General features: G+C 47.6%; 2 protein-coding genes across 4 annotated transcripts in view; both read left to right on the top strand.

Moving 5' to 3' along the window:
- Positions 1-4,918: 4,918 nt before the first annotated feature.
- The window catches only part of vstm2b (V-set and transmembrane domain containing 2B), a 51,677-nt gene continuing 38,063 nt past the window's right edge, over positions 4,919-18,532 (top strand). The window contains exons 1-4 of the mRNA XM_086297025.1: positions 4,919-5,401; positions 6,767-6,945; positions 7,460-7,489; positions 7,890-8,325. Coding sequence (XP_086153151.1) covers positions 5,329-5,401; positions 6,767-6,945; positions 7,460-7,489; positions 7,890-8,325 — 718 coding nt within the window. The 5' untranslated portion in view covers positions 4,919-5,328. The remainder of the gene's footprint in view (positions 5,402-6,766; positions 6,946-7,459; positions 7,490-7,889; positions 8,326-18,532) is intronic.
- On the top strand, positions 12,190-16,920 carry LOC147339627 (uncharacterized). 3 transcript variants are annotated; one of them, XM_086296996.1, is made up of 2 exons: positions 12,190-14,164; positions 14,207-16,920. In XM_086296996.1, the coding sequence occupies exon 2, from the start codon at positions 14,351-14,353 to the stop codon at positions 16,163-16,165; it is 1,815 nt and encodes a 604-aa protein (XP_086153122.1). In that variant the 5' UTR covers positions 12,190-14,164; positions 14,207-14,350; the 3' UTR covers positions 16,166-16,920. The 3 variants fall into 3 exon arrangements, with proteins under 3 accessions (XP_086153122.1, XP_086153130.1, XP_086153138.1); XM_086297004.1 differs by having other exon boundaries at positions 12,190-14,185; positions 14,228-16,920; XM_086297012.1 differs by having other exon boundaries at positions 12,190-15,515; positions 15,570-16,920.

Here is an 18,532-nt window from a genome sequence, read left to right as displayed (position 1 = left end):
GTCTTTACACTGCACAGCTGCCTCTTCTTCTCTCATTCTCTCCCCCTCCCTCTCCTGTTGCTACTTCAATCATGAAACTGATCAATGATCAGCTGATCGGCTTTTCTGTCGCAAGTCCCGTCTCTCGTGTTTGTTTAGTGCCCTCTTTGCGCTGGAAAGAGGAAACCAGCGGTAGTCGCAGGTAGTGCACTTTCTTATTCTCATTTAAAAATGTCTGATGATGTAAGTGATGGTGTAGGTTTAAGTTTATTAGATTGATACATATATACCAACAAGACAGTGTACATCACTGTCACAACAGGGTTCGTTTTCATTCACAGGCTTTACGGCTTTTCCTATAATACCTGGTGGGCCGGTCTGTAGTCAAAATGCCCGGGCCGATTTTTTTGTCCCAGTCCAGCCCTGATAGAACCACTAACCTTCCGAGCAGTAAATTACCTGCTTTACCTCCTGAGCTACAGTCACCCACTTACCTAAAATGATTATTCTGCAGAAAAATGTTCCCCACCATTATTAAAATATTTGTTGGCCTTTTTTGGGGGGCTGTATTGGACAGAGCAGTGAAGAGTGACAGGAAGATGGAGGGAGAGAGAGAGAGAGTAAGACATGTGGCAGAGGGGCTGAAAGGGCCAGTCCGCCCCCCCACGCCCCCGATCAGTATTAATTAAAATTACTCTTGCATGTGTTTAAGACTGAGCTCATTTACAATGGACATTTACAATGTTTAATGTCCATCATCATATTTTATAAATCACATTTGCGTTGACTAGCCATATACTACTGGAAATAGAAGTTGTTCATGACCTCAGAAACACAGGTCTACATCTTGAGTTTTCAAAAATTATATTAAAATGATCAATTATATCAAATTGATCAAATAATCAATCTTCTATACATCACACATGTTGGCCAAAGTGGTAGGCAAGAGGAAGCTCATTTGTTAGGATGCTAAATCACTGGAGCTCATTTATTTGCTAATGCTAGCTGTGTTTCCATAGGAAGTGCAAATTGTAACTGATCTCAGAGCAGTAACAAAAAACGACCAGCTCCTGTTTGCCTCACACTGGTTTCCCCTTAGTTTCCTGTCAAAGACAGCGTGCATGTGCAAGAACCCTAACTTTATCAGAAAAAAGTTGCTGGCCAGCTCCAGTCATTGTTACATGATGGACACGCCCTCAGAGACAGAGACATAACACCATTGCAATGACATTGATGAATAAAGTATTCTGATTCTGATTCTGAAAAGAAAAATAACACACATATATCAGATGTTGCTCCCAAAGAAAACCAAAAAAAACCAAAAAGCTTTTGGCAGCAATAGCCGACTGCGGCAACAAGATGGCAGTAATGTAGCGGCTGGATGCACATATTAAGTGGCAGAAGAGAAGCTTTATGGCAGTGATGTCTGAGACGAAAGGAGAGAGATTGCTTTACTTTGGTATGTTTTAATGTAATTTAAGATAAGATAACTCTTTATTGTCATTGCACAGTCATATCTACAACGAAAGTGGAAACGGTTCCATGTTGGCACTATGCACAACTAAACACAACTGAGCACAACACAGTAACAACACAACACAGTAACAACACAACACAGTAACTTAAAGTGCAAGAAAGGTATGAGCAAAAAAAGAATGACTTAATAAATAAATAAAAGAATGAGTGAGTGTTTATTGCACATTATTATTATTGTTGTTGTTGTTGTTGTCCCTCAAAAAGTCCAGGGAGGTAGCCAATCAGGTTAGTTGTTAGCACTGATATTGAATATTGATGAGACTGGCATAACAACTGTGCAAACCCCAGACAGAATGATTGCAAATGTGGCACTAAACAAGTCGGGGCAATGACATCAGCAGAGAGAGGTTCACCCTTGTATGTGCAGTTAATGCCATTGGCAACACAACTCCTCCAATGTTTGTGTTCCCATGCATACGTTATGCAGACACTTGTCAGAGATGGGCCAGTAGGAAGTATTGGTAATGGAAATATAGGATGGATGGAGTTCCTCATCTTTCTGAAGCACTTTGCAAACCACACCAAGGTCAGCCATCTGATGGTGATTAAAAACTTGACACAAACGCATACAATTCAGTTAATGAAGCTGGTGCACAAATACATTTTTTTCATCTTCATTATTATGTTCAAATCTTAGTGCAAGAGTTGTAGGTTACAATGCCCACTGAGCCAATGAGGCGAGACTGAATGAAGGCCAAACAAAATGAATGAAATATTCAGTTGGTGAAAAGTTGTTGTTTTTGTTAGAATAGGTTCAAAATCCATATTTCTGCACTCTGTCACACACACCTCCACACACACAAATGTTTATCCGTGCATTTAAGTGTTGAATAAAAAAGATTACATACTAAGGTTTTGTCAGCACCCTTATTTCATTGTGTTACATTATGTTACAACGTACCCAGACTATGTGGTTAATTGTAAAATTTCACTCATGCCATGCAATTAGTAAATAAAATAAAAAATAGCTCTACTATTTAATAACAGAGACATGCAGATATTTTGGATTGCAGTGTGTTACAACTATCCGTCTCCCCCACTTTGCTCGCTTTGAAGTCCGAAACAGCACCACTGCACAGAAGACCCCACCCCCTCCTGGTGACCAGGTGATGACTCTGTCCCCGGACAGCGTGAGGAGATCCCTCAGCAGGATCAATGCACGTAAAGCTCCGGGTCCTGACAACATTCCTGGTCGTGCACTGAGAGACTGTGCAGTGGAACTCACTGATGTCTTCACAGACATCTTCAACATATCACTCATCCAGGCTGTCGTCCCCACATGTTTTAAAGCCACCACAATCATTCCGGTTCCAAAAAAGTCATCTCCCTCCTGCTTTAATGACTACCGTCCTGTTGCACTTACTCCCATCCTGATGAAGTGCTTCGAACGACTAGTCATGCAGCACATCAAGACTGTCCTGCCCCCCTCCCTGGACCCCTTCCAGTTTGCGTATCGGCCCAATCGCTCAACCGATGATGCCATCTCCACTGCACTCCACTCAGCACTCACACACCTGGACAAAAAAGATTCATATGTTCGAATGCTGTTCATAGACTTCAGTTCAGCATTCAACACCATAATCCCCCAACAGCTCACTCAAAAACTGGTCCAGCTGGGGCTCAACACCTCACTGTGCAACTGGCTGTTGGATTTCCTCACCGGAAGACCTCAAGCAGTACGGGTCGGCAGTAATACATCCAGCACCATCATTTTAAACACGGGGGCCCCGCAGGGATGTGTGCTGAGCCCCCTCCTCTTCACTCTGCTGACCCATGACTGCACTCCATCACACAGCTCCAACCTCTTCATCAAGTTTGCGGACGACACAACGGTGGTGGGTCTCATTAGCAACAGGGATGAGACCGACTACAGAAGTGAGGTGAGACGCCTGGCCACGTGGTGTGCTGACAACAATCTCTCTCTGAATGTGGAGAAGACGAAGGAGATTGTTGTGGACTTCAGGAGAATGCACACCCAACATGCTCCTCTGACCATTGACGGAGCGTCTGTGGAGAGAGTGAGCAGCACCAAGTTCTTGGGTGTGCACATCACAGAGGATCTCTCCTGGACGTACAACACCACAGCACTGGCCAAGAAATCACAGCAGCGTCTCTTCTTTCTCCGCAAACTAAGAAGAGCAGGAGCTCCAGCCCCCATCATGTACACTTTCTACAGAGGCACCATCGAGAGCATCCTGTCGAGCTGCATCACTGTGTGGTTTGGAGCCTGCAATGCGTCCTGCCATAGAACCCTCCAACGCATAGTGAGAGCTGCAGAGAGGATCATTGGTGTCTCTCTCCCCTCCCTCCAGGACATTTACAGCACCCGTCTCACTAAAAAAGCCCTTTGCATAGCGGCTGATCCCACGCACCCAATGCAAAGCTTCTTCAAGCTGCTGCTGCCGTCAGGGAGGAGACTGCGGAGTCTCCAGGCCAGGACCAGCAGACTGAAGGACAGCTTCATCCATCAGGCTGTCAGGAAGCTAAACTCCCTCCCGATTCTGCCCCCCTCTCCCCTCTTCTCCACCACGGTCTCACTGAACTCTGTCACACACACACACACACTCACTCTCTGACGCACTCACTGGCCTGCTCCAGTCACTTTGTGGAGCATTGGACTGCTTAAGCATTGGACCTCATAAGACTTTGTTGTTACACTATCTCTTACCGTACACTACTAAATCCCCATCTGCACTATTTGCCTATTTTGCACCACTATGCCTTCTTACTTGAATATTGTATATTGTATATTGCATAGCTTTTTTTTGTTATACGTAAAATTGTATTGTATTTATTTAAATTTTTACTTTTTAATTATTTTATTTGCATTTTTCTAATCACTAGGGTTTGAGAGTAACGCAATTTCTATTCTGTGTATGTCCTGTACATGTGGCAGAATTGACAAATAAAGTTGACTTGACTTGACTTGACTTGACTTGACTTGAGCAGGGATGGAAAAATACACCCAAAAACGTGATGCTCACCTTGGATCATGATAGAGAAATCACAGAGAGGCTGCTGCAAGATTTTATGTCATCATTTGCACAAGTTTAAAATTACTTTTGAATAGGTTCATTTACAACTATCATAGCTTTGAACATGAAAAGTCAATCATTTTTTTCGTTATCATTTTACATAAATAGATTTTTTTAAATTCACCGGCTTTGAAAAGTTACATTTTCATTCATTTCCATTAACAACGTGTCGTTCAATTAATATGACTCAGCTCAGCTTTCACACTAATTCAGCAAGTGTGTGAGTTCAATGCATAAAAGAAAATTGGTATTTATATTTGGAGCCCTGAAGCAGTGGGAAGACAAGACTGGCGGTGTGTGTGTGTGTCTCTTTGCAGCGTGCACAGCAGCGGGAGGGCTGCAGGTCGGTGACAGCAGACAGAGGAGGCGCAGCGACGAAGCTCTGCACTTTTCAGCAGCGATCGCTGTTGGTCTCTGGCTGCCTCAGCTGCAGTACTTCCGACCTTTAACACACGCACAAGACCGTTAGTGAGGATGGAGCCTTTCTTCTTTCTGTACCAAGGTAGAGGAAGTCCCTGATCAGGAAGTTCGTTTTCTCAGATGGTAGTCAGCTGGGAACGAAGGAGGCGCCTCTTCTCTGAGGGATCCACTATTTGTAATAATAGTTTAATTATGCCCGAGCTCAGCTTTGGATCCTGCGTGTTGCTGCTGCTGCTGCTGCGTCTGAATCGGGGTTCTTCTGTGCCTGTATTTGGAGTTATCTGAGCAGGCGGGTAACATCGCGTCCAGGTCAAATGACCGTCCAACGCTCGTGAACGTGATAAGAATTAACTGTGACATGGAAAAAACGGGACTCGACGGGATCCTTTATTGTTTCCTTATCAACTCAGCCTGTATGATTTGTGCCAATGGTAAGTGAAGTGACATGAAGGAAACATCGGAGATAGATTGGCATTAAAAAGCTCCTTCAGCTAAGCGCCACTTGCCCTGCTAATGCTGACACTAAGCAGCTTATCCTTCTCTAATAACATGAATAGATAAATAAAATGCTTTCACTTAAATAAAGCCAGGGGAGATTTTTGGATACCTCAGTAGAAACGTGTCAGACTATGAAAGGGATGTGATTTAAATATTTATTTAGTATTTATTTATTTATTGTCATTGTCAAGAACAATGAAATTGCGTTTGGGGCTTCCATACAACCCAAAAAAAGAAGAAAATAATAAATACCCCTTAAAACCCAAGTGTACATATTTAACCCAGTGTGACTCCAATGCAATAAGACAATCCTTAGCAATAATGTTCGTAGAAATTCAGACAAAGACCTGAGAAACATGACAAAATACAACAATGCAACCCATTCAATATTATTGTACTGTGAGATATGATATCAGATATGATAGTTATCTATTTAAGAAAGAGGGGGGGGGGGGCAGGAGGGGGAAAGAGAATAAAGATATGATGCACCAATGCAGACCAGTTCATTGCTATTAAGAAGTTGGATATGGTTATTGTCCGTGAGAGGGGGGCAGAGAGTTCAGGAGCCTCACAGCCTGTGGATACAGGCTGTTGGCCAGTCTGGATGTTCTGGCCTGTATAGACCTGTACCTTCTCCCTGAGGGCAGCAGATGGAAAAGGTGGCGCGCAGGGTGATGTTGGTCCCGCAGGATACTGTGCACCCTCCTCAGACAGCGAGTGGGGAAGATATTACTGATCTCTGGCAGACTTGTTCCAATAATTCTGCCAGCTTCTTTCACCACCCGCTGGAGTGCTTGCTGATCGGCCTTGGTGCAGCTGGGGAACCACACTAGAAATCCATACGTCAGAACGCTGCTGATGGCACAGTTGTAGAAGTTCAACATCAGAGATCTGGGAATGTGTGCGCTCCGCAGTCTCCTCAGGTAGTAGAGGCGCTGTTGGGCCTTCCGTACAACTGAGGTGATATGGTTGCCCCAGGACAGGTCCTCGGTCACAGTTACCCCCAAGAATTTAAAACTGCTCACCCTCTCCACCGCCTCACTGCCAATGAAGAGAGGCAGATGGTTGTTATGGCCCCTCTTCCGGAAATCTACAATGATCTCCTTGGTCTTTTTGGTGTTTAAGACCAAGTTATTGTCGTGGCACCATGACTCTAGTTGTTGCACCTCTGTCCTATAGTTTGTCTCATCAAATAGGGGCAGATGAAAGACCAATCTGCAGAGGAGGGCATTACTCATTTAAAAACTTGCAAAATTGCCGTCTCACCTTTTTCTCTCTTCTACCCTTACACACCAAAGCTACATTTACTGAAGTCCCTAAAGATGTGAGTGTGGGGGAAGGAGATGATGTTGAAATGCCCTGCGCCTTTAAAGCTGTCAGCTCAGCACCCATGTCTTTGGAGATCCAGTGGTGGTACCTGAAGAAAGATATGTCTGAAGATGAGCTGCAGATCACTGCTCCGGCTAACAGAGCCAAGGTACTTATAGCCCTCACGCATATGTGTGTGTCTCTGTCTCTACCCTGCATCATCTGCACTACAATTTATTTTAACATCCTTTAAGCATTAACACTGACTATATTTGGGAATACTGCTAAAGCATTTCTCCACATTTCAGTAGCCATAAGCAGCACTTGTTGAACCATTTTAAAATCCACACATCACTCAGACTTTGGGCACTTGGTGATTGTCAACATTATCTGATAGGTCTGGTGTTTCAAGCCACCATCATGAGCGCATATGGAAATTCATTTCCCCTTCAGCCCATTACAACATGTAGCAGGGGGGAAAGAAAGCAGAAGAAAACACACCCAAGGGACAAAGAGAGAGGAGAGAGGAGAGAGGCTATCAGCGGTGTCTTTGAGACAAACAGCTCTGCTTGTGCCATTTCCTCTCTCTGAAACAAAATGAAGGAAAACTCGTGTTGTTGCCAAAATGTGCAGCTGACATTCAGTGAGATTTTCAAAACTGATAAAAGTATCTCTTTTTTTAGGATGTTTCAAGAGAAGCCACAAAAATAAGTGTAAGTACCCGCTTTACTGTCCCGTTGAAAGTGTTTTATTCCCTGGATTTGTTCTATGATATTCACACTTTAGAGAGAGCATGAAATTCTTTCTGGCACATGAAGATTGATCTGCGGCAGCACAAAAGTGAGGCTCAAAGATTCCTCTTGTGCACATTTAGTTTATGCTAAACTAGCAAATAATATGTTATATAGGAGTTAGTAACATGTGTCCTTATTAGAGATAATGAAGGCTTTATAAATCTTTTGTGTTGATGTGTTGCGCAACTAATGAAGAGTCACATTTTGGTGGTTAGTCATAAAACATGGAACTACAGGTCGATGAATAAAATGCATAATAAAAGCAGATGTTACTGAGGCATTGCCATTTTTTCCCATGATCTCTGTGCTTGACTTTCAGACTGTGCGTGTTCAGGGCAATGCCATCTCTCACAGCCTCAGCCTGTCCAAGGTGAAGAAAGAAGACGAGGGCGTGTATGAGTGCCGTGTTTCTGATCTGTGGGCTGATGAAAGTCAGGAATTTAATGTTCATGCTACACTGCATGTCACACTGGCTGACAGCATGGTGGCTGAAGAGGCTGTGTCACACATTCAGAACCGTGGATCACTGAGGAATACCATCACAGCTTTGGGAGGTGCCTCATCTTGGAGGGCCACCTCTGAGCCTCGCAAAAATTTTGCAGGAGGTCAAATGCCAGGGCTGGGGAAGCAGCGGGTGTCTCAAGAGTCTCAGCTTGGTCTCCTGTCTCCCTTCATATCCACCACCTCAGTGGCCAGGTCATCAGCTTCACCCCTGTCAGGAGACGCAGGCATCCTCAGGCAGCAGTATGGGGCTGGTGAGTGAATGCTGGAGGTGGGTGGAGATGAAACAGAGCTACAGTGACCCCCAGGTGTTCTACAATCTGAGATTAAATGGTGCAGTTTATCTCAGACTGAGGCTGCTGGTCTGTTTCGAGCTTCATCTGTCTTAATAAATTAAATAAAAGCAAATGTGCTGTTTACCTCGTAGCTATGTTTATCTACAGGTGCACTTCTATAGTTTACAATACTTTTTTACTTTTTGTTCTCATAACCCATTTATATGCAGTGTTGGGAAGGTTACTTTTAAAATGTATTTGTCACGGTTCTGGGTCCGTCGGACCCAGTAGTTTGAGTTTTATTATGTTTTGGTTTTAGTTTGCATCAGGGATTGTTTTCTTGTTCTCTTGTAGTGTTGATTATGATGATGTTTATTATTTGAGTTTCATGTTTCTGTGGTGTTTAGGATTTGTTCTTCAGTTGTGTCTGCTTAGTATTTGTCTAGCTCCATGTGCCATTTTCTGTCTGTCTCTCTGTCGAGTTTGTGTCTTAGTGTGATGGTTGCTTGTTCCTGTTTTATTGTGATGGTCTGCGTCTCATGTGAGTGTGTTCAGTTTTACCTTTGTCTCGTCTTGTTGATTATTCCCAGCTGTGTCCACCACCTGTGTGTAATTCCCCTGTGATTCTCTGTGTATTTAAGTCATGTCTGCCGTCATTGTAGTTGCTGGTCCGTCTGTGTATTCCACCCTGCGTCATCTGTGTGTTTCCCTGCTGTCAACCGCTAAGTGTTTCTGCTCATGTTCAGGTTCGTGTTCTGTAGTTAGTTTGTTCCCAGTCTAGTTAGTCATAGCTCCCTTTGCCGTTTGTATTTACTTTCATGCTCAATAAACCACCTTCACACCTTCACGACTGCCTGCGTTTGGATCCTCCTTCATTGCCTCCACACGGCTCACCTCACTCGCCGTGACAGTACGGACCAGCCAGATATGGATCCAGCGGCATTCACCCCACCCACGGAGCTTCGGGACCTCATCACGAACTCCGCTTCACAAATAATCAACCTGTGGCTAGAGCATGAGGGAGAAGCATTCCTCCACGTTCTGGAAGCCAGACTGCAACAGCTGCTTGTAATATTCTGTCTCAAACTTATGAATAACGTGTTCATAATCTGCTTCGTGAGCCACCATTATCTTTATTGCCGCTCGTCCATTTCAACATAAAACACACCCACTTTCGTGACAGCAAACACTCCCCGTTGCCACTACGGTGGACCACAAGGGACAGTAAGCACGGAGTGCAAACATTATCAGCAATACAACATCTCCCTTTTTTTTTAGATGCCCACCAGTGACACAGCTGGTATACATTTCAAAATAGAACATCCCGAACCTGAGGATAAGGAACAGTTTTTCAACATTGCCATGTGTAAAATTACTGCGGCCTAAACTAACAACAACAATGCGATGTGGGATATGCACTCATTAGTACATGGACATTTGACATGTTTCCTTTTTGTTTTTTGTTAGGGCAGCGATCCGCCTACACCCTTTACATCACAGGTCAAGAATAACCCTCGGTTTGACCACTCGTCCTGATCTGGTGGTCAGTGCAGGGCTAGTGTCCATGGTTGGTGTTGTAGTGTCTCTAGATAGTGACAGGGGCTCTGCTTGTTGTTGAGCCGCACTATCTGGCTGGGTTACCAGATCGGATGTTGGTGCTGAAGGTGCCGGTGACGCCTTGGCGCCTCTCAGGTGCCGTCGGTTACGCCGTATAGTCTGTCCCTCGCCAGTGCGGATCACGAAAGAGCGGGCAGTCTCTGCAGGTCGGATGATGACAGCCGGTTTCCAGGCTCCGGACTCGTGCTGAAAGCGAATGTGGTCCCCCTGCTGCAGCCTCGGTAGTGGTGTGGCGCTGCGATTGTAGTAACGCCTCTGATGCTCTTGTCTTTCCATCCGTGTTTTTTGCACAACCGTCGGGCTTATGATGCGAGGTACCAGGTGGCATCCGGTAACAGGAAGCACTGAGCGTAGACGTCGACTCATGAGGAGCTGCGCGGGTGACCTGAAGCTGTCGACTGGCGTGTTCCTTTGCTCCAATAGGGACAGGTAGGGATCTACTCCCTGAGCATGAGCTTTATCCAGAACTGATTTGGCCGTCTTGACTGTTCTTTCGGCAAGGCCGTTGCTTTGCGGGTACAAAGGACTTGAGGTCGTGTGGACAAAGTCCCATGTGACTGCAAAATCCTTGAACTCTCGAGAGCTGTATTGTGGGCCGTTATCTGAGATAAGCGTCTCTGGTATACCATGTCTGGCGAATATGGCCTTGAGCTTTTTGATGACGGACCCTGCAGTGGTAGAGAATAGCCTTTCGACCTCAAAGTAGCGGCTGTAGTAGTCCACAACTACCAAGTAGTCCCGTCCACGCCATGTGAAGAGATCTGAGGCCACTGCCTGCCATGGCCTCTCAGGGATCTGGTGTGGGATGAGAGGTTCTTTGGGATTCGCCGCGCGCCTCTCCTGACATATGGAACAGTTTTCCACCGTGGCAGCTATGTCCTTGCCCATGCCTGGCCAGAAGAGGGCGTCCCTTGCTCTCTGCTTACTCCTCTCAATCCCCATGTGCCCAGTGTGGATTCTCTCCAGCATGTTGTTTCTTAGGGCTGTTGGCACTATAATTTTGTCACCTTTGAAGATGATGCCATGGGAGTGTGAAATTTCATCTCTGAAAGTCCAGAAGTCCAAAAGGGTTTTGGGGCATTTTTTTCTGTCCTCAGGCCAGCCATCCTGCACAGTTTGCTTCAGCAGGGTGAGCTGCGGGTCGCATCCTGTTGCAGCCTGTATCTCTGAGAGTTTTTTGTCACTTACTGGGAGGCTGTTTATCACCGAGTGGATCTGGTCCTCCATGCCTTCACTCAGCGTGCTGTCTTGGTCGGGCAATGGTTTCCTGGACAGTGTGTCGGCCACAGGTATGTCTTTTCCGGGCCGGTGCACGATCTCTATGTCGTATCTCTGCAGCTGTAACAGCATGCGCTGCAGACGAGCAGGGGCTACAGAGATTGGTTTCTTCAGTATGTGCTCCAACGGCTTGTGGTCCGACTCTACGATGACTCTCCTGCCGTATATGTACGTGTGGAAACGCTTGCATCCAAACAGCACTGCAAAGAGCTCTTTTTCGATCTGTGCATAGTTGACTTCTGTTAGGGTCAGTGTCTTTGAAGCATATGCTATTGGATGTCCGTCCTGCATTAACACAGCTCCCAAACCATACTTTGATGCATCTACCTGTAGCCGTAGCTCCTTGGTCGTGTCGTAGTATGCCAGTATGGGGCCTGGTTCTCTGGTTATGAGATCTTTCATTTGCTGGAAGACTCTGTCGTGGGTCTGATCCCAGATGAACTCTGAGTCTTGTTTGAGCAGCTGACGCAGCGGTGCGTTCACCTCTGATAGTCGTGGTGCGAATCTGGACAGGTAGTTCGCCATTCCAAGGATTGTCTCAAGCTCATTCTTATTCTCAGGAGGTGGCATGTCCTTTATGGCCTGCAGTTTCTTTGGGTCTGGCTGGATGCCCTCCCGGGTGAGTTTGTGTCCAAAGTAGCTCACTTCTGTGGCGCCTATGACACATTTCTCTGGATTGAGACGTACTCCTCGCTCCCGTGTGCGCTCAAGCATGGCACGGAGGTTCTCGTCGTGTTCCTCCTTTGTCCTGCCAAACACGAGGATGTCATCCACGATGGCTGCCACTCCATTGAGCCCTTCATACGTCTCATCGATTTTCCTTTGGAAAATGTCCTGTGCTGATATTATCCCAAAAGGAAGGCGCAGAAAACGGTACCTGCCAAAGGTCGTGTTGAAGGTGGTGAGGAGCGATGACTTGGTGGTTAGTTGGATGGCCCAATAGCCTGAGCGAGCATCCATGACACTGAAGTACTGTGCTCCTGCCAGCTTTGGTGTGATGTCATCCAATGTTGGAAGCGGGTAATGAGGTCTTTTGATGGCTTTGTTTAATTCGCGAGGATCGAGGCATACTCTGAGCTTCCCAGTACGCTTCTCTGCGACCACCAGTCCGTTTACCCATTCTGTGGGTTCTTTTACTTTGATGATTATGCCGTTTTTCTCCATGTCATCCAACTCCCGTTTCAGTCGTTCCCGCAGTGTGAAAGGGATCCTCCGGGGGGGGCACACAACGGGCATGGCGTCTGGGTCAATGTGTAAGTCGCATTCTCCTGGGAATTTCCCTATGCCCTCGAACACATCGGCAAACTCCTCCATGACATTTGTGATCTGTACTGACATGACCAGCTTGACTAGGTTTAGATCCAGGCATGCTCTCAACCCTAGGATGGGGGGTGCTGCAGTGTCTACTATGTCAAATGTCAGCATCTTGTGAATGCCTTTCCACCTGCACTTCAACTGGCATGTGCCCTTGATGTTGAGTTTTTCTCCTCCATAGCCAGATAGTGTGCGTGTGGGCGGTGCCAAGCTAACCTGCTTAAAACACTTCTTAAACAATCGGGCAGGGATGACGTTAGCAGTGGCTCCTGTGTCAAGCTTAAAACTCACGGTGTGATGCAGTGAGCCTACTTCTACGTCGGCGTAAGCCTGTTCATCAGCCTCCCCTTCGTTGCACTTTGTTATGGAATCTATGAATAGCTCCGCTTCATCGCTTGGAGTGTCAGGGTTAATAGAGTACACTGGGTTGGGTTGGTGTGGTGCTTGTGAACGGCATGCTTTGGCAAAGTGGTTCATTTTATTGCACTTTTTGCACCTCTTCCCTTTTGCAGGACACTCCTCCTTCTGGCTGTGTGCTCGTGCACATCTTCCACACACTTTTCCCATCTTATTATAATGAGGTGCCCTCCTATCTTTTTGCTGCGTACTCTGGCGCTTAGCGGATACTGCATGCGCGGGCGCTGCTCCCTGCAGGCTCGTGTGTGGGTCAACCATGGCTTTCAATTGCTCTCGTGCGATCTCATAGGAGCGTGCAATGTCTATGGCTTTTTCTAGAGTCAAATCTGACCCTTGGCTCAGCAGCTTTTCTCTGACTTGTGGTAAACTGGTTGCAAAGACAATCCTGTCTCGGACCATTTCATCACTGTTAACGTAGCCACACTGCTTGACGAGTAACTTTAACTCGGTCACAAAGTGTTCAAATGACTCCCCTTCACCTTGGAGTCTTTCATTAAACTTGTATCTGGCGAAAATGGTGTTCGTTTTCGGCATGAGGTACTGTTCAAACCTGTCGAGATATGTGGTCAGCTTTTTAGCTTCTTCATCAGACAGCTGCCATGTGTTATAAATGTCCCTGCCTCTTTCTCCTACCCACAGAAGAAGATAGCTGCACTGGGTCTCCTCGGGCTTGCCGCTTAGCGGGCCGCTAAACATTAGCTTCACATGTTGCACGAACCTCCGCCAGGCATCGGGAAGATTGGCTGAATCCCAGTCCATCCGTGGTGCAGGAACTCCCGACGAATCCATTTCGCTCTGTCGGTGGGCGTTTAGTTCGATTTACTCTGACACCATGTAATATTCTGTCTCAAACTTATGAATAACGTGTTCATAATCTGCTTCGTGAGCCACCATTATCTTTATTGCCGCTCGTCCATTTCAACATAAAACACACCCACTTTCGTGACAGCAAACACTCCCCGTTGCCACTACGGTGGACCACAAGGGACAGTAAGCACGGAGTGCAAACATTATCAGCAATACAACACTGCTCACGGATTATCCCTGGCTATTGGACTCACTACACCCACTCGCGCAAGACTTCATCCTTCACGAACTTCACCTACACCCACCAGCCGCTATCGCTTCCCAACCCAGCCGGACGCCGGAGGTTTTGCCCGGCCCGCCGGAGGTTTTGCCCGGCCCGCCGGAGGTTTTGCCCGGCCCGCCGGAGGTTTTGCCCGGCCCGCCGGAGGTTTTGCCCAGCCCGCCGGAGGTTTTGCCCGGGAGGAAGCGACGATCGCGCCGTCGGCGCGTCGCCCCACAGCTGGAGAATAGGACTTCAGAACTGCCGGCTGTGGTGAGTGGAAAAGACGCTCTGTCTGTTTCACCAGTTCATATGACTGTTTATACCGGGGCTGTGTTCGTTGAGTCAGCTGCTCAGCCGGTAGCTCGGTTAGCTTCCCAGCAGTCGCTAACTCAGTCAGCCACTCACTCATCACCTCCATCACAGTCACAGTCAGACCCAGTAGACACCATGTTACAGTCCATAGCCCAGTCAATAGCTCAGTTGGCAAGAGAGTCATCAGCCTTATCAGTTCAGCCAGCCACTCCACCACCTGTTACTACTTTGCTACCTGTAGCTCAGTTGCCACCAGTTCAGCAGCCTGTCCACTCATTTACCCAGCCTTTATCCTCACAGCCTCATTACAAGCAGGGAACACACTCCACACAAACTTTTGCTGGTTCATTTAAGCTGGCCATCTCAGAGGCAGTTGCTCCCTCTAGGGCCTCCCCAGAGGCTGGGTGTCAGTCACCAGCCAACTCTGGACCCCTAGAGGTCAAGACACCAGCACCAGCAGCCTCACCGGAGAACTCGCCTGAACAGTCTCGGCTCTCAGCACCCCCTGAGAGCTCAAGTGAGTTCACCCGTCCGCCTCAGTCCTCTGCTGAGTGTATTGGGGAACACTTCCAGCCCTCTGAGGACTGTATCCCACTGTTGCTGCCTGAGTCTAGCCACGGTGCTGCTCAGTCCCAGCCAGTGTCCACACTGGCAGAGGTCTCCGTACCTGCTGCTTCAGAGACTGCTTTCCCTGGAGGGCCTGAGGAGCCCGTCCAGCCTCAAGTGTCGTCTGCTGGGGGTTTAGGAGAACCCAGCCAGCCTCAAGTGTCGTCTGCTGGGGGTTTAGGAGAACCCAGCCAGCCTCAAGTGTCGTCTGCTGGGGGTTTAGGAGAACCCAGCCAGCCTCAAGTGTCGTCTGCTGGGGGTTTAGGAGAACCCAGCCAGCGTCCTGCCTCGTCGGCTGGAGGGCCTGAGGAGCCCGGCCAGCCTCAAGTGTCGTCTGCTGGGGGTTTAGGAGAACCCAGCCAGCCTCAAGTGTCGTCTGCTGGGGGTTTAGGAGAACCCAGCCAGCCTCAAGCCTCGTCTGCTGGAGAGCCCGTGGAGCCCACCCAGCACATCCTCACATCTGCTGGTGGTCCTGGAGGACCCAGCCAGCACATCTCCACATCACCTTCTGCAGCATCACCGCCGTCAGGTTCCGCAGCCGTCCCGCTGCCGTCAGGTTCCGCAGCCGTCCCGCTGCCGTCAGGTTCCGCAGCCGTCCCGCTGCCGTCAGGTTCCGCAGCCGTCCCGCTGCCGTCTTCATCATCTTCGCCTGGTCCAGCCTCCGTGTCTTCATCATCTTCGCCTGGTCCAGCCTCCGTGTCTTCATCATCTTCGCCTGGTCCAGCCACTGCTTCGTCCTCGTCTGGTCCAGCCTCTGCTTCGTCCTCGTCTGGTCCAGCCTCTGCTTCATCCTCGTCTGGTCCTGCCTCTGCTTCGTCCTCGTCTGGTCCTGCCTCGTCTGGTCCTGCCTCGTCTGGTCCTGTGGTTGCCACGCCGCCGTCGGTGCCAGCTCGACCCGTTCCGCCTCGCCTCTGCCGGCCGTTTTCCGGGCCTCTGAGATGGCATCATGGCCTTCGGGGACGGCCTCCGGAAGGTGTTCGTCGCCGCCGCTGGCATCGCGGCCGTCCTCCGGACCTGCTCGGTGGCCGCCACTGCCTTCCACGTGGTCGGCCTCCGGAACTGTTTGCCCGTCGCCGCCGTTGCCGTGTGCACGGTCGGCCTCCTGAACTGTTTGCCTGTCGCCGCCGTTGCTGTGTGCAGGGTCGGCCCCCTGAACTGTTTCGGCTCTTGTGTTGTCGGCCCCCAGACTTTACTGTGGACTCGTGAATGGTCTTGTTTTGTGTTGGCCTGTTTTTGGTTTATTCTGGTCTCTTGTGCTCCTTGTTTTTTTGTTTCGGACCCTCCTTCCTGGACCCCCTCCGCCCGCCCTGGCTTGGTGCTTTGTGCTTTTTTGTTTGGGGCTGTCGGGAGCCAGCCCTTAGAGGGGGGGGTACTGTCACGGTTCTGGGTCCGTCGGACCCAGTAGTTTGAGTTTTATTATGTTTTGGTTTTAGTTTGCATCAGGGATTGTTTTCTTGTTCTCTTGTAGTGTTGATTATGATGATGTTTATTATTTGAGTTTCATGTTTCTGTGGTGTTTAGGATTTGTTCTTCAGTTGTGTCTGCTTAGTATTTGTCTAGCTCCATGTGCCATTTTCTGTCTGTCTCTCTGTCGAGTTTGTGTCTTAGTGTGATGGTTGCTTGTTCCTGTTTTATTGTGATGGTCTGCGCCTCATGTGAGTGTGTTCAGTTTTACCTTTGTCTCGTCTTGTTGATTATTCCCAGCTGTGTCCACCACCTGTGTGTAATTCCCCTGTGATTCTCTGTGTATTTAAGTCATGTCTGCCGTCATTGTAGTTGCTGGTCCGTCTGTGTATTCCACCCTGCGTCATCTGTGTGTTTCCCTGCTGTCAACCGCTAAGTGTTTCTGCTCATGTTCAGGTTCGTGTTCTGTAGTTAGTTTGTTCCCAGTCTAGTTAGTCATAGCTCCCTTTGCCGTTTGTATTTACTTTCATGCTCAATAAACCACCTTCACACCTTCACGACTGCCTGCGTTTGGATCCTCCTTCATTGCCTCCACACGGCTCACCTCACTCGCCGTGACAGTATTCCATTACAGAATACAGAATACATGCCCCAAAATGTATTCTGTAACGTATTCCGTTACGTTACTCAATGACAGTAACGTATTCTGAATACTTTGGATTACTTAATATATTATCATGCTTTTTACAACAACGTGAATGTACTATTGCTGTGTGATTTATTACTGTTACTGAAGGTCCGCGACTCCGAACTGTAGTAAAGGGACCTCTGACTAATACGGCGGGGTCCGTAGCCGAAAAATAGCTTTACTTTGTTGTGTGGGTCAACTTTTCTTGACAGAGAGAGGCGTTGAAAGGCCGCTCCAACGGAACTTATTGTTTTCGGAGGAAAACACGAACACGGTGTACAGTCGAGTCTTAATAGCTTACTTACAACTGGGCTCGTCAGGCACTCTTCTTGGCTGCAGTGGTTATTATTATATTTACATGCTTCCAGCTCCCGTTTTTCCTCGATGACAACTCGTACCTTTCCACTCCCCTTTTTCTCCCTCCTCGCGCTCACAGACACATAACGTGTATGGCAGTGCATTCTCCCTGCAGCACGGACTACACTGCCCATGATGCTACATTCTTTAGAGCTATGCTTGTAGCATTCTGCCTGTTAGCTTAGCACAACAACAACAACAACAACGAAAAGGCGCTCTCTCACCCAGGAAACACACAGTCGCAGAGAGAGAGAGAGAGAGAGAGCGTGTCGCCCTGTAACCATGGCAACCGTAACGCTGCCGCCTGGAACAACAGAACGTAGCTGTCAAACAAAACCAAACAGTCCTGACCCGCGACAATATGAAACAGGAAAGTACCGCAGTGTAATCCATTTATTTCAACAAAGTAACTGTATTCTGAATACCACCTTTTTAAACGGTAACTGTAACGGAATACAGTTACTCATATTTTGTATTTTAAATACGTAACGGCGGTACATGTATTCCGTTACTCCCCAACACTGTTTATATGCCCATGGCAACACCTCTCATGCTTTTCAAATCTATTCTATTCAGACGAGCACATTTTTTGACGTCTCTACGCATGTCTAACACCTATTTTTAGTTAGAAGCTTGGCAGATGGTTAGCAAGGGATGGGAGGGGCGGAGAGTTGTAATCTGCCTCCCTGTAATTCATCTCCCTGCCCCAGTTTTGTTCGATGAAGCGTACTTGTGAATAATTAAAACTCATAGAAGTCTAGGCGCTCTGCTGATGTAGACTGCAGCTGGTCTGAATTGTATGCAGATCTCATGTATTGATTTGAAGTGCCTTTGCGTCGATGTGAATGTACTATGTTGGTAAATGATCAGTCTTTAGACAAAACGGTTAGGGTTAGGGTGTGTGCTTGTTCCTTTTAGGAAACTGTCACTCGTCAATATACCGTCATTCAGTGACTTCTCACAACGGAAGGGAGCAACATCTGATATATGTGTGTTATATTATTAGAAAGTATTTGAACAAAAAGAGAAAACTAGATTTCGTCTGAAATACATGGATGATAGCTGGATCTGGAGAACTTACTCTTTGATTATTTGCGAGAAAATCAGTTAAAGTGACTGTTTAG

Source organism: Aulonocara sp. 'chitande type north' Nkhata Bay, linkage group LG1 (genome assembly GCF_057382095.1).
Source record: "Aulonocara sp. 'chitande type north' Nkhata Bay isolate Kocher_YH1m ecotype deep benthic linkage group LG1, A_spYH_male_GT1.1, whole genome shotgun sequence".
In the NCBI taxonomy this organism is placed as follows: domain Eukaryota; kingdom Metazoa; phylum Chordata; class Actinopteri; order Cichliformes; family Cichlidae; genus Aulonocara; species Aulonocara sp. 'chitande type north' Nkhata Bay.
Note: the sequence above shows the minus strand (reverse complement) of the source record. Positions and strands in the feature narration are given on the sequence as shown.

Bases quoted from the DNA above. Each gene is read 5' to 3' on its own strand.
- LOC147339627 (XM_086296996.1), top strand. From the start codon at position 14,351: ATGACTGTTTATACCGGGGCTGTGTTCGTTGAGTCAGCTGCTCAGCCG.